The sequence below is a fragment of the Taeniopygia guttata genome, chromosome 23, assembly GCF_048771995.1.
Source record: "Taeniopygia guttata chromosome 23, bTaeGut7.mat, whole genome shotgun sequence".
In the NCBI taxonomy this organism is placed as follows: Eukaryota; Metazoa; Chordata; class Aves; order Passeriformes; family Estrildidae; genus Taeniopygia; species Taeniopygia guttata.
In genome coordinates this window covers 3915012-3928133 of record NC_133048.1, presented here as the reverse complement: position 1 = coordinate 3928133, position 13122 = coordinate 3915012, and the positions used below count along the sequence as shown (strand labels likewise).

The 13122-nt window shown below is 60.6% G+C and overlaps 1 protein-coding gene across 1 annotated transcript; it reads right to left on the bottom strand.

Annotated features, from left to right (window-relative positions):
- Window positions 1–2552: 2552 nt before the first annotated feature.
- Window positions 2553–9412, bottom strand: TMEM222 (transmembrane protein 222). Its single transcript, XM_030290381.3, has 6 exons — window positions 9258–9412; window positions 7399–7483; window positions 6722–6753; window positions 5984–6080; window positions 5565–5695; window positions 2553–4682 (listed from the first exon to the last, which is right to left on the bottom strand). Exons 1-6 carry the CDS (start codon window positions 9353–9355, stop codon window positions 4595–4597), a joined length of 531 nt encoding a protein of 176 aa, XP_030146241.1. The 5' UTR covers window positions 9356–9412; the 3' UTR covers window positions 2553–4594.
- Between the last annotated feature and the right edge of the window lie 3710 nt (window positions 9413–13122).

The following is a 13122-nucleotide window of genomic DNA, read 5'->3' as shown; positions in this document are numbered from 1 at the left end:
GATACAGCCTGGGCAGGAGCACCACAGCAGGCCCTGTGCCTCAGTTTCCCTCGGTGCCAGAGGGAGAGCGGCTGGCTGGGGTGGGGGACAGGCTCCCCCCATCTTTAATGTGAGATGGCAGCACTACACGAGCACAGGACCGCAAGAAAAGGGGATTATTTTTAGCCTGCTTTCTCAGGAAATGAGACTTCAGCAGAGGCTTCGTGTGTCTGTCCCTGGGCCACTCCCCTCCTTCTCCCCTTGTGGGCTGCTCAGCTCTGGTGGGGGATCCCAGAGGAATGGGATCCCCGCGATCCCAGGGATGTCCTGGGCATGCAGCCAGCCCTCTGCAGAGGGACAACGCTGTGAGGACACCAGAGTCCCCACGGGGCTTCTCGTGGGCCGGGGGCTCAGCTCTGGGTCACCTCAGGTGGGCATCGAACCATTTCTGGTCATCCTGGGCCCTTTGCTCCTGCAGCATCCAGAGCGAGGAGCACTTGTGGGACAGAGAAGGGCGTGGGGAGAAGTGGGACACATCCTGCCGTGTGTCCCAGCCCATCCCTGGTGGCCCAGCGGTGTTTGCTGGGTCTCAGGCACAGTGAGCCGTGACCCCCAGAACAGCCTGGCCAGGGCACCGCTGGGCCGGTGCTGGGCAGCCCTCGGGAGGGTTTTCCTCGTGGTTCTGCAGGTTCTGCCTCCCTTTGGCACCGCGTGGGCAGCCCGAGCCAGCGAGTCCCGGCCTGCTCCCAGCCTTCCTCCCCTCCCTGCCGGACTTGCTCCTCAGGTCCGGGAGGAACAGGCAGGTCTGGTTCTCCCGGGGGACACTGAGGCAGGAGCAGGGGCTGGAGCACGGGCAGAGACCCGGCAGTGGGGTTTGGGGCGGTGGGGAAGCCCCTGCAGCACAGCACCCTGCTTTTGACACTGCTGCGTGTCCACCCCAAGGCATGGGGCCACCTGGGCCGGTCCTGCCCTGGGACCTCAGCCTCCCGTGCCCTCTGCCCTCCCAGGCCCGTCGAGGTGGCACTCAGCGCTCCCTGGGCTCACAGGAATGGTGCCAGTTCCCCCTGGGAGGGACCCCAACTCTCCCTGGGACGGACCCCAATTCCCCCTGGGACAGACCCTAATTCTCCCTGGGACAGACCCCAACTCTCCCTGGGACAGACCCCAACTCCCTGGGACAGACCCCAATTCCCCCTGGGACAGACCCCAATTCTCCCTGGGATAGACCCCAATTCTCCCTGGGACAGACCCCAACTCCCTGGGATGGACCCCAACTCCCTGGGATGGACCCCAATTCCCCCTGGGACGGACCCCAATTCTCCCTGGGACAGACCCCAACTCCCTGGGACAGACCCCAACTCCCTGGGACGGACCCCAACTCCCTGGGATGGACCCCAATTCCCCCTGGGACAGACCCCAACTCCCTGGAACAGACCCCAACTCCCTGGGGCTGGGCGCCCTTTGCTTGCACCTATTTTTAATTTTTTATTTCAAATCCCTACAGCAGAGCAGGGACCTGGAGGAGTTTCCAGCTGTGGAATGCCATTCCAGGCCTGGCTGGGAGGCCAGCGCTGGGTCTCACAGCCCCTTCCCTCCCCTGCCTGGGAAACAGCGGGGACAGGGAGGGACGCACAGCCTGGGGGGCACCGCAGCCCCCAGCAGCTTCCAAAGCTCCCAGTGCGACGGATATCGCTCCTGGGGGAGCCCTTTGATGCACCCCCCAAAGGGGGTGACCCCTGGGACCCCACTTCAAAGGCGGCTCCGGGTGGGGTGGAGGTCGGGGACCCCCGGCCCCGCTGCCTGGCAGGGGTGGGTCACAGCCCCGAGCAGCGGGGTCACCCCGGGAGGAGGGCTCAGGCCATGTGGCAGCTGGGATGGATCCTGGAGGGGCTGAGCAGGAGGATCCAGGTGCTTTTCCATGAAATGGCTGCACCATGAAATCCCCTGGCCTCGGACACAACCGAATTTTAAGGCTGATGCAGTTCCTCCCCACAGCTCCAGCCTCGGGATATCAGATGGAGCAGAAAATCCGCGGCTACATCTGCAGTCAGCAGGCACAGCTTTCCCTGCTCCCAGTTCGGGCAGCAGATCCTGCTGGGAGAGGGAAAAACCAGTCTGGCTCTTTGCTTCTGGCAGCCCCAGGGCCAGGACAGGCGTCCCCTCCCCTGGGAAGATGGGGGCTCCGGGCTGGGAAGGAAAAGGAGCTGGGAAAGCAGTGCCTCCCAAAAAAAGGCCACAGCACAGACAAAGGGAAGCTGTTGGGAATCAGCCTTGGAGAAAAGCATCTCCCAGCCCAGAACACTTGGCTGCCAGGCCTGGAGACCCAGCATTAAATCCCACAAACTCTTCCTGCGCTGCAGGGACGGGAATTCTCCTGCCCCCCAAACCTCCTTCCCAGCAGCAGGGTTGTGAGTTTTCCCTGGAGCAGATCATAAATCAAAGGTGTGGAAGCTCCAGGATCCATCTCCTTGGGGCAGGAGAGGGGCCAGGGCTCAGTGGGGCAGGGAGATCCCGATCCCAAAGCCGCTCCTGGCTGAGGGCTGGGAGCAGGCAAGAGATGCAGCACTGGGAGATACCCACAGAAATCAGTTTATTTCCCTGCCGTCGGGATTATGAAACCACAGAAGCAGAGTTTAAATATTTACAAAGAAATCCAGCGCCCCGCAGAGATGAAGGGAACAAAGGATGAGGGACGGGGGCTCGCCCTCGCCATTGCAAACTCCGCTCCGGTGAAAAGCATCAGGAGCACACGAGAGGGAATTTCACAGTGGGGTTTTGGAAGTCCAGGGGCCCCCCAACACCCCCAAGTCTCAGCTTTGGCAATTCTTGCAGAGCTCGTGGATAAAACACGGCTGGGGTGGGCGGAGGGGCTAGAGGTTATTGCTGAGGGTGGATCCAGCCCCGGGAATCACACTGAACCCAACACACGGGGAAAGAATTCCCCTCTCAGAGCTCCGAACGCTCCATCCTTTCATCCAGGCTCTCTCTGATGGGGATTTCGGCGGCCCAGCAGCCCCAGGCACGAAGGGAAGGACTGCACAGAGCGATGCTTCAGCTCCAGGCTGATGGGGAAGGCCACCATGGGGTGACAGAGGGACAACAGTGACCAGGAGGCGTAAGGGGTGATTTAAAAGTGACTGAGGAAAAGGGGAAAACACAGAAACAAGCTCAAGGGAGGCTCCAAGCCTCCCACATGGCTGGAGGAGTCAGGGAAGGGGCAGAGGGATGTGGGGAGGGGTCTGAAAACCAGCGGGCTGACAGTGAGTGGGCCCTGCAGTCAGAGGAAGCTGCAGCTGTGCCAGGGACCCCAGAAAAGCTTTCCTGCTGGCCACAAGCACTCCCTGAAATGGATTCCTTGGAACCCACCAGGTGTGAGTGGAAATGCTCTTCTCCCCGCTCTGCAGTCAGCAGGGACCCGCTCAGCTGCAAATGACCCTTCACCAGGCTGGGGTTTCAAATTCCCCTGGCTCAGAGCCCTCCAAAATCAGCACCTGCAGAGCAGACCCGGTTGTAGAAGGGCTTCCAGGTCACATCCAAACTCCCTTCCTGGCTGGCACTCAGGGACGATCCCCCACGGCCCATCCTGCCCGAGCTGTGCCCCTCACACCAATCCCTGCACAGCACCTGTGCCCAGGTGTGCTCTCCAAAGCTCCCTAAACCATTCCCCAGTCACCAGCCGGGACCAGCCAGGAGAATTCCACTGCCCCAGTTTGCTGCTGCACAGCCCAGTCCCTGCAGCTCCCCTCTGCAGCTCCAGGCTCAGCTGCTGCCCCCACAGAGCTTTTCCAGCCCCAGGCTCAGGCTCCCTGTCCCAGCTGCTGCCTGCTGGGAGCACGGGGATCAAAGGGACTGCAGCGCCAGATTTAGCAGCAGGGAGAAGCAGGGAAGTGATATTTTCTCTGGCACAAGCTAAAAGGGACCGAGGGCTGCCTCCCGAAGCTGCAGCAGGCTCCTGAAGGGTGCACCCTGCCACGAGCCGCTCCCAAGGCAGCCCTGCAGCTTTCCTGCCTTTCCAGGCTCCCCAGCAGGACCAGGGGAGCCAGCCCTGCCACGGAGCGTCCCTCAGGATGTCCCAGCTCAACAGCCTCTGCCGCTGCTGGGGCCACGGCCGAGTGCTGGGGCACCCCACCCTCCCAGGAAGACCCCCACATTTCCCTTTGGAGTGTGTGCTACTGGAGCCATGTGCACAGGGAAAACAGCAGCTCCCAGCTGGAGAGCCAGGGGACCTGAGGAAGCATCTGGTGAAGAGGAGGAAAGCAGGTGATCAGAGAGACCCTCCCAAGGTGCATCTGCTGGGGCCACTGCAGGAGGCAGAGTTTGCCTGGAGGCTTTTCTTGGCACTGAGAGCAAAGGCGCCCACCCCTCTCCTTTCCTGATCCCACTCCCACCTCCCCAGCTGCAGAAAGGGAGAGGGCAGAAGCTTCCAGACCCCTGACACTGGGAGAGACCATCGACAGAACAGAAACAGGAGGAAAAGAAGCCAGCTCCAGGAGACGAAGATGAGCTGTCACGATGGAGTGGGGCTGCCACCTTCCCTGGAAAAGGCTCCCGGAGTCCCAGGCCTCCATCCTGCTGGATCATCACAGTTCCTTCCTTTGAGTGCTCAGGGCTGCCATCACCGCAGGTGCAGGGTGAGAACCACGGTCACAATCACCCCCAGGAAGAGCACAAAGGGCAGCCAGGTCTTCACAAACCCCCCTATGCTGCAGGAGGGAAAGGGGGGAAGGTTGAAATGTGAGAAACCAGCAGAGACAAAAGGATGGGGGAATAACTGCAGCAATGGGAGGGGGACAGATGCCTGACTGTTACCTGCTGCTGGCACTGTCACACACCCCATCCTGGAAATTGGTGTTCAAAACTGAAACTCACTCAGGACCACAACAAATATATCACAAACAACAGGGCTGGAGTCTCCTTCCAGCTTAAATCAAGTCAAAGACAAGCCCATCTCACACCTGCACAGACAGGAATGGTGACAGAGACCACAAAAAATGAAACCCCCTTACCACAGGGCTCGTCATCCCGACTGCTGGTGGATTTAGCCAAGACAGCTGGAGCTATCCTTGCCCACAAGCAGGTACAGAAGCTCTTCCAGAACAGGGAAAACTCCACAGAAGTGGAGCTTCATAAGCCTTTCCTTAAGGAAAGCTCGGGGTTTCCCTCCCCACTCCAGTGGGAAGCTCCACAGCAGCTGGAAATCGGACCAGTTTTTATGTAAACAAGATTCAAGAGAGGGGAGGGAAACCAGTAATCCTTGGAGAGAAGCCACCCTGTGACCTTATGTTCCGACCTAACCCAGCCAGAAGACAACACAGAGTGAGATTTGCTTTAGCCAGCATTTCCCAAATTCCAGGCACTCCAAATTAGCAGCCAGAAACAGTATTTTGGGAGCAGCATCTAGTGCAACCCAGCAAGCACTCCTGCTTCTCTTGCTGAGCACAGGCAGTGACAGCACCACCCACCAGCAACACTCCCATGGCTTGGGGGAGGTTTCTCCTTCTCCAAGGGCCAGCTGATGCTTCAGAGGGCTCAGGAGAAGGAAAGAGCCCCTTCTGCTGCCGGATGCAGGCTGTCCCTCAGCTCACCTGACGTATTTCCCATAGAGGAGTGTGAAGAAGCACAGTTTCACCATGTTCCAGGAGGTGCTGTTATCGTATCTCATCAAGTTTAAGGCCAGAGCCACGTGGGAATGGCAGTTGTCACAGCAAAGGTTGTGCTGGAACACAAAAAGGGATTAGAATTCCCGTCCCTGAGGTTTCCCAATCCTGGTGGAGAACCACAGGTCCCACCCCCCGTGGCAAGGAGCCAAATCCTGGGGAGGGATCCCTCCCAACCACTGCAGAGATACGGAATTGTGGAACAGTTTGGGTTGGATGGACTTTAAAGCTCCTTGCTCCAACCTGGCCTTGACCATTCCCAGGGATGGGGCTTCCAAATGTCTCTGGGAACTGCCTGGAGCCCCTGGGGGACGCTCCCTCCCTCCTGGGCAGGGCAGGAGCTGTACCATGCGGTGCTTGTACTCCTCGGACGCGTCGTGCACGGCCGTGTCCCAGGCGTTGGGACCTGTGGCACAGACTTTGCTGGGATCCAGCTTCCAGTACCTACAAGGATGAGAACAGATTCCTTTGCCTTGCTGCACTGCTGCAGCTCCCCCAGTGCTTGCTCCTCCCGGCAGGAAGGTGGAATCAGTCTCTGAGAGCCACGAGCACCCTCGAGTCCAACTCCTCGCCCTGCCCGAAGGACTTGGGCAAGCCCAGGGCCTCTGCAAGGCGCAGAGCCCAGTTTTGGGAGACGAGCAGGGCAGCAGAAAGGCTGCTCAGCTCCCCGGGCAGAAATGCCAGAGCTCGGGGGGCAGCCTGAGCCGCTCCCAGCTCCCAACACAGAGCTGGCCCAGGACACACGGCCCCGGCTCCCTCCTGCCCCAGCAGTGACAGCACGGCAGTGAGCTCAGCTCAGCAGCCCAGCCAGGCTGTGTGCACCCACAGCCCTCGCTGACACCATCCCAGAACGGTGCAGCCTTCTCCTTTCCTCTCCTCTAACAAAGGCTCCACTCAGCTCTGCTCATTAACACCACCATGCTGCTAGAAAGATTTAATTTAATGTGTTTCCTGAAAAGCAGAGACACAGCGGCCACCAAGGTGAGTGAGGGCAGCTGAGCACCAGGAAAAGCAACGTCACAGCACCTCTATCCTCAGCAACTGCGGGGCAGTTGGTCAGTTTAATACAAACAGGCAGCACTTACTTCACAGGTTTCCCAAATGCCATGTTGTCTTCCTGAAAAAAACAAAAGGAGAATTGTCTCAGGGGGTTGAAGCCAACATTCAGGGTGGTGCTGGAGGTCTCTCAGTCGGCTGGCTGAGTGATCCAGCTGCCCCAGACACCAGTCCCAGCGTGCCTGGGTGAGGAGTCCCGTTGTTTCCATGCTCCTGCTCTGGACTGGGCACCTTTACACTCCACACACACTGACATCACTGACCTACAAGTGCCTTGCTCCCCTCCCTTTTTTTTTTAAAGTGTTAATATTTTGTAAACTCTTGGCTGCAAATGTCTCAGTCTATCAGGAGCATTAATTATCCCAAATTAACTCTCTTTACTTTCAGAATCCCCTGGACCCTCAGCAGCTTAAGAGGCCTGACACACACCTGATGCTGAGCAGCATGACAGAAACAACCACTCTGAGGCAGCTAAAGGCACTTCTGCTACCCAGAATTAAGAGAATTTAAGCCCTAAAATCCTAATTTAGAGCCTGGAACACAAGGGGTTTTTTCCCCCTTTCTCCTCACCAAACCAGCCATTATTTATCAGGCCCCCAGATGAGCTCCAGTGGAGCAACAGCAAGGATCCCAGACCCCGAAAAGCCCCTAGGAAGGCCCTGAAGGAGCAGAAGCAGGGCAGGAGCCCTGGAGGTGGGGTACTCACGGACACGAAGTAGGGCCCCGCGAAGTCGCGGATAACGCCGGCCGAGGTGCAGATGCCCATGTGGCCAATGATGGGGAACAGCCACCTGCGGGGACAGGGACACATCAGGAGGGCACCTGGGCCTGCCCACACTGCGGGGAGCTGGGACACACAGCCAGGCAGGGCTGGGAGGGGCCCAGGGGCAGGGAGAACACCAAGGAGCATCCCCAGCCACCCTGGCAGGAGGCTGGAGGAGAGGAGCTCACCCCAGAGCGCCCTGCACGCAGCAGGGCAGGGCCGGGCTGGCCCCAGCCCAGCAAACCCCTCTGTGCAGCCAAGCACAAAGATCAGATCCTGCAGGGACTGCAGGCAGAAAACCGGACTTTCCACTCCAGCAACCAAAAACCAGGTCACCCTGCCCACCTTCCCACCACGCTGCAGCTCCCCACAGCTCAGCTCCCCAGACAGAAACCAGAGCTGGCTCCAGGAACAGCTCTTCTTCCTCTAAAAGATCCCACTGCCTCACAGCCCTTCTCCATGGGGGATGCTTACAGCCCCAGGGAGCAGCAGATCCATATCCCAGTCCCTTCCATCACCAGACCTTATCCCAAACCCTTTCCCTGCCAGACCCATATCCCAGTCCCTTCCATCACCAGACCTTATCCCAAACCCTTTCTATGTCAGACCCATATCCCAGCCCCTTCCACCAGCAGACCTTATCCCAAACCCTTTCCCTGCCAGCCTCCTCCCTCACTACCCCGCAGGAGTGAACACTCCAGGTCCCATTCCAGCCCTCTCCCACTTGCTCCAGCACTCTCAGCTTCCCTCATCTCCCTGATTTCCCTCTCCTCTCTCCCTGAGGGCCTGAGTAGCTCTGGCAGCTCCCTTCAGCACTCCCAGCTGGGGTCAGGAATGTGAAAAAAGCTCTGGAAAAATCCTCCAGCAAAAGGCTGAGGTGAAAATTTTAAGCAGTCAAAAAAGAAAAGAGATTCAGGAAGATAAAAGAGGCGGCGGGAGGGGAGCGAAGCCTGTCCCGGGCCTTTCCTATTCCCGTTCCCATTCCCGTTCCCGTCCCCGTCCCCGTTACATCCCACGCCCCAGAACAAGAGCAAACAGCACCCGGGACCCCCGGGCGGTGGGAACCAAGGGAACGCGGCTCGCTGTGCCCGCACAGCCGCTGCCTTCCACCGTCCCACCACCGGGGCCGAACCCCCGAGCCCGGGGAGGCAGAGCCGGTCCGGGGTGCACGGGAACCGAGCCTGCCCGGGGCCACGGGCTGCTCCCGGTCCCGGCGGCCAAACCCCGCTCCACAGACGCTCCCCGCCGTCCCCGGACCGCCCCGCTCCCGGAGGGACGAGCCCGGTCAGCACCGAGCGCTCCCACAGCCGCCGGGGCTGCCAGAACCAGCCCGGCCCCGGGACGGGGTCCCGCGGCTACCGGGCACCGGGAGGGGCGAGGGGAACCGGGAGGGGCGAGGGGACCCGGGAGAGGCAACGGGAACCGGGAGGGGCGAGGGGCACCGGGAAGGGCGAGGGGCACCGGGAGAGGCAATGGGAACCGGGAGAGGCAACGGGACCCGGGAGGGGCAGCGGGAACCGGGAGAGGCAGCGGGAACCGGGAGGGGCGAGGGGACCCGGGAGAGGCAATGGGAACCGGGAGGGGCAACGGGACCCGGGAGAGGCAATGGGAACCGGGAGAGGCAACGGGAACCGGGAGGGGCAGCGGGAACCGGGAGAGGCAATGGGAACCGGGAGAAGCAATGGGAACCGGGAGAGGCAACGGGACCCGGGAGAAGGTCCCGGCAGAGGCGAGGGGGGACCCGGAGGGGCGCGGGGCCCCGGGACAGGCGGGGGCGGCCCGGGGGTCCCGGCCTCGCTCACGTCAGGACGGGGATCGGGGTCCACACCACGCAGTGCGGGAAGCGGCCGCGCTCCGCGTCCGGACCGAACGGCTTCATGCCGGGCTCCGCCGCCGCCATGCCCGGGGCGCGCCGCCCGCGTCACTACCGGCGGTGTGCGCTTCCGGGAACGGGAACGGACGGGACGGGATGGGAACGGGAACGGGAGCGGGATGGGGACGGGGAGGGGAACGGGAGCGGGATGGGGACGGGAACGGGATGGGAGCGGGATGGGGATGGGAACGGGAACGGGAACGGGATGGGAAGGGGAACGGGACGGGATGGGATGGGATGGGATGGGATGGGATGGGATGGGATGGGATGGGATGGGATGGGATGGGATGGGATGGGATGGGATGGGAACGGGGATGGGGATGGGGACGGGGATGGGAACGGGAACGGGAACGGGAACGGGAACGGGAACGAGGATGGGAACGGGAGCGGGATGGGGACGAGAACGGGGATGGGAACGGGAACGGAACGGGAGCGGGGATGGGGATGGGAACGGGGATGGGAACGGGATGGGGATGGGAACGGGACGGGACGGGACGGGATGGGATGGGAACGGGGATGGGGATGGGAACGGGAACGGGGATGGGGACGGGAACGGGAACGGGATGGGAACGGGAACGGGAACGGGAACGTGAATGGGGATGGGGATGGGGATGGGAATGGGGATCGGGATGGGAATGGGAACGGGGATGGAAATGGGGATGGGGAATGGGAACCGGGAATGGGAATGGGAATGGGAACAGGAATGGGAATGGGAATGGGAATGGGAATGGGAATGGGAATGGGAATGGGAATGGGAACAGGAATGGGAATGGGAACCAGGAATGGGAACAGGACAGGACCAGGAATGGGAACGGAAATGGGAACAGAAATGGAACAGGAATGGGAACAGGCTGGAAATGGGAATGGGACAGGACCGGGGACGGAAACGGGAATGGGAATGGGAACGGGCCTGGACCCCCATCCCAGCCCAGGACCCCAAAGCCCAGCCCCAGCCCCAGACCCCCGGGCTGGCTCCACAGCCAGGGCTGCCCACGGGACCCTCCTGCTCCCCACACCCCTCCCTGTGCCAGGGCTGTCCCCAGGGGCAGGAGCTGGAGGAGCCCCCTGCAGCCCCCAAGGGAGGCACAGGAGCAGAAATCAGAAATCATCAGAAATCGTCATGCCACTGAGCCTCCCGGGACAGGGGAGGAACTGCCAGAGCAGCAGCAGCATTTGCAGAGGGTTAGAAAAATAACAATTGCTTTATTAGGAAGTTAAATTCGAACTATGCGAGAAAGCTGGAGAAATGTGTTTATTCCAGATTCCCACCCACCCCAGCACACTCTGAGCACAGAGAGACCCCCGGGGCTGGGGGAGGCACAGGGAGCCCGGGGCTGCCCCAGCCCAGCCAGGATGGGGCTGTTCTGCCCCAGGGCTGCAGGAGAGCTGCCGGTGTGCACCTCCCAACCTTCCAGCTCTGCATCCTTCCCCGTTTTCCTTGGAAGCCGCTGGTTTCCTCCTCGCCCCAGGGCTCTCCAGGAGAGCTGGGATGTCACCAGGGCTTGGGAATAAAAATAAACAGTGCTGGCCCCTTCCTGCACGTGGCACAGAGGCAGCACAGGGCCAAGGTGGATTTGGGGATGGACAAACCTGTTCCCAGCACTCATCACAAACCTACAGCTCCCACGTTTTACCGACATTCGTCCCTTCCATGCTTTGTGCCCTGTTTGCCCTGCCCTGTCCCACCTGTTCAGCTGAGTCTAGCCCCGGGTGTTGTGTGTTCCAGGACAGAACAGCACTTCACAGCGAGCTTCAGACCCCGGAGGCCTCCAGGGGAGGGCCCAGGAGATGGGTGACCTCTGCCCGCCTCGCAGGGGCCACCACTTGGATCCTTCCCTTTGGAGGGGCCACTGGGGCGGCAGAAAATGTCACTAAAGTTTCCTGTCAGGGTGGCCTCTCCCCCCTCAAGACACAGCAACTCCCCTGGAGCGCTCAGCTGTCTGATGGAAAAGGAATCCACAAAATAGTCTGTCTCCAAAAGGCAGAAAGCTGAGGAAATCAAACACGTGGCTGGTGCTTTGGTTTCTGCTTTCCTCTTTCGGGACTAAGAGTAATGGGTGCAAACTGAAAGAGGGAAATCAGATTGGATCAGAGGAAGAAATCTCTGCCTGTGAGGGTGGGCAGGCCCTGGCACAGGTGCCCAGAGCAGCTGGGGCTGCCCCTGGATCCCTTGAGTGCCCAAGGCCAGGCTGGACACTGGGGCAACCAAGGTGTCCCTGCCCTGGCAGGGGTTGGAGTGAGATCCTCTCTGAGGTCCCTTCCAACCCTTAACATTCTGTGATTCCATTTTGGCACTTGGGATGGGAGATGCACACAAAGGTTGTGTTTCAGTGAACACTTTTTGTTCGACAAAGAAAAAAAAAACCCTGGCATTGATTTGCTCCAGGCCAACATAAATATCAGAGATTGTGAAAAAGCCACAAATGAGGGCCAATGTTCACATCGGCTAATGTGGTCCTGGCACGTCTGTCGGATTAGGCAATGGATTTGCTCTTGCTGCTCATGGCTGGGAGGCTGCTAAGCAGGATATCACCAGGGAGCAGCTCCTCGGCAGAGGCGCACAGCAGGGACAGCTCTGGCAGGACGTGTCCCCGCAGTGCCACCTCCCGCCTGGGCAAGGGCAGCTCGGACCCTTCAAGTGCAGGAAGGCAAACCCTGCTGCCAGAGCTCGGGAAGAACACAGGCTGGGTTAAAAAAAAAATAATTAAAACCCAAATCAATAGAGCACTGGTTTGCTGCGCAGCTCTTTGTGTCTGTCAGGGAAGCACAAGGCGCTCCAGCCCCGGCAGAGCACGGCGGAGCTGGAGCTGACAGCAGGGTCTTCCTAGTGACAACTGGAAAGCTGCTGCTGTTGTGCTGCTATTGATCTAAGCAGAATACAAAACACCTGAAGTCAGCAGGGAAAAATAGCTGCAGTTGGAAAAGGAGCTGTGGGGGGGACGACAGGGAGGGGAGAGCAGGTAAGAAGTTCTCCATGCATAAAATTAAAGGCCAGGGTTTTATTGCAGCTCTCTTGCCTGACTACAGCACTGGATCGATGTGCAGAGCAGGAATGGTGCCATCATTGTTTGTGCAAGCTCTCATTTGAGGAGAAACAAAAGGGTTTGCCAGGGACTTGCCACCGCTGGCTCCCTCGGCTCAGGACAGCGGGGACACGTCCCCGTTCCCGGCGGTGCCAGCGGGCTCCTCGGGCCCTGGCGACCCCGAGCTGTCCTCAGGGCAGTGATGGGGCCGTGGGGCACCGTGGGTTTGTCCCAGGTCAGCCTGGAGCCCGGGCTGGAGCTGTGCTCGGGCACCTCCCGTTGCCAGGCTGGCTCGGGCAGGGCCGGGAGCAGCGGGCGCCCGGCCAGCTCCTGCTAAAGCGCTTCCCTGGGAACCTTCCCTGTGGTGCCAGCTCGGCGCTGGGGAGGGACTGCGGAGCCAGAGCTCTCCAGGAGGAGATCCCTGCCCACTCCTGACATTGAGGGCCCAGGCGGCAGCAGGAGCGGCTGGAAATGTCACCGAGGCTGGGGCTGCTGCAGGACAGCACCCGCAGGGAGCTGGCCTGGGCTGGGCTGCCTTTTGTTGTTCCCTGCTGTGGTCTGTGCAGCCCCAGAGCCTCTCCCGGCTCCCTGTGAGCCCAGGCGGCCCTCGGGGCTCTGCTGTGCCGCTCACACCCCGCCATGGGACACGCCGGGCTCGGCCGCCCTCCCCAAAATCAGCCCTGAGCCACCCCTGAGCCACCCCTGAGCCACCCCGGCTCTCAGCTCCAGCCTTCGGGGCTTTTCTCTCTCTCACTGGAAGCTGCGTTTCCT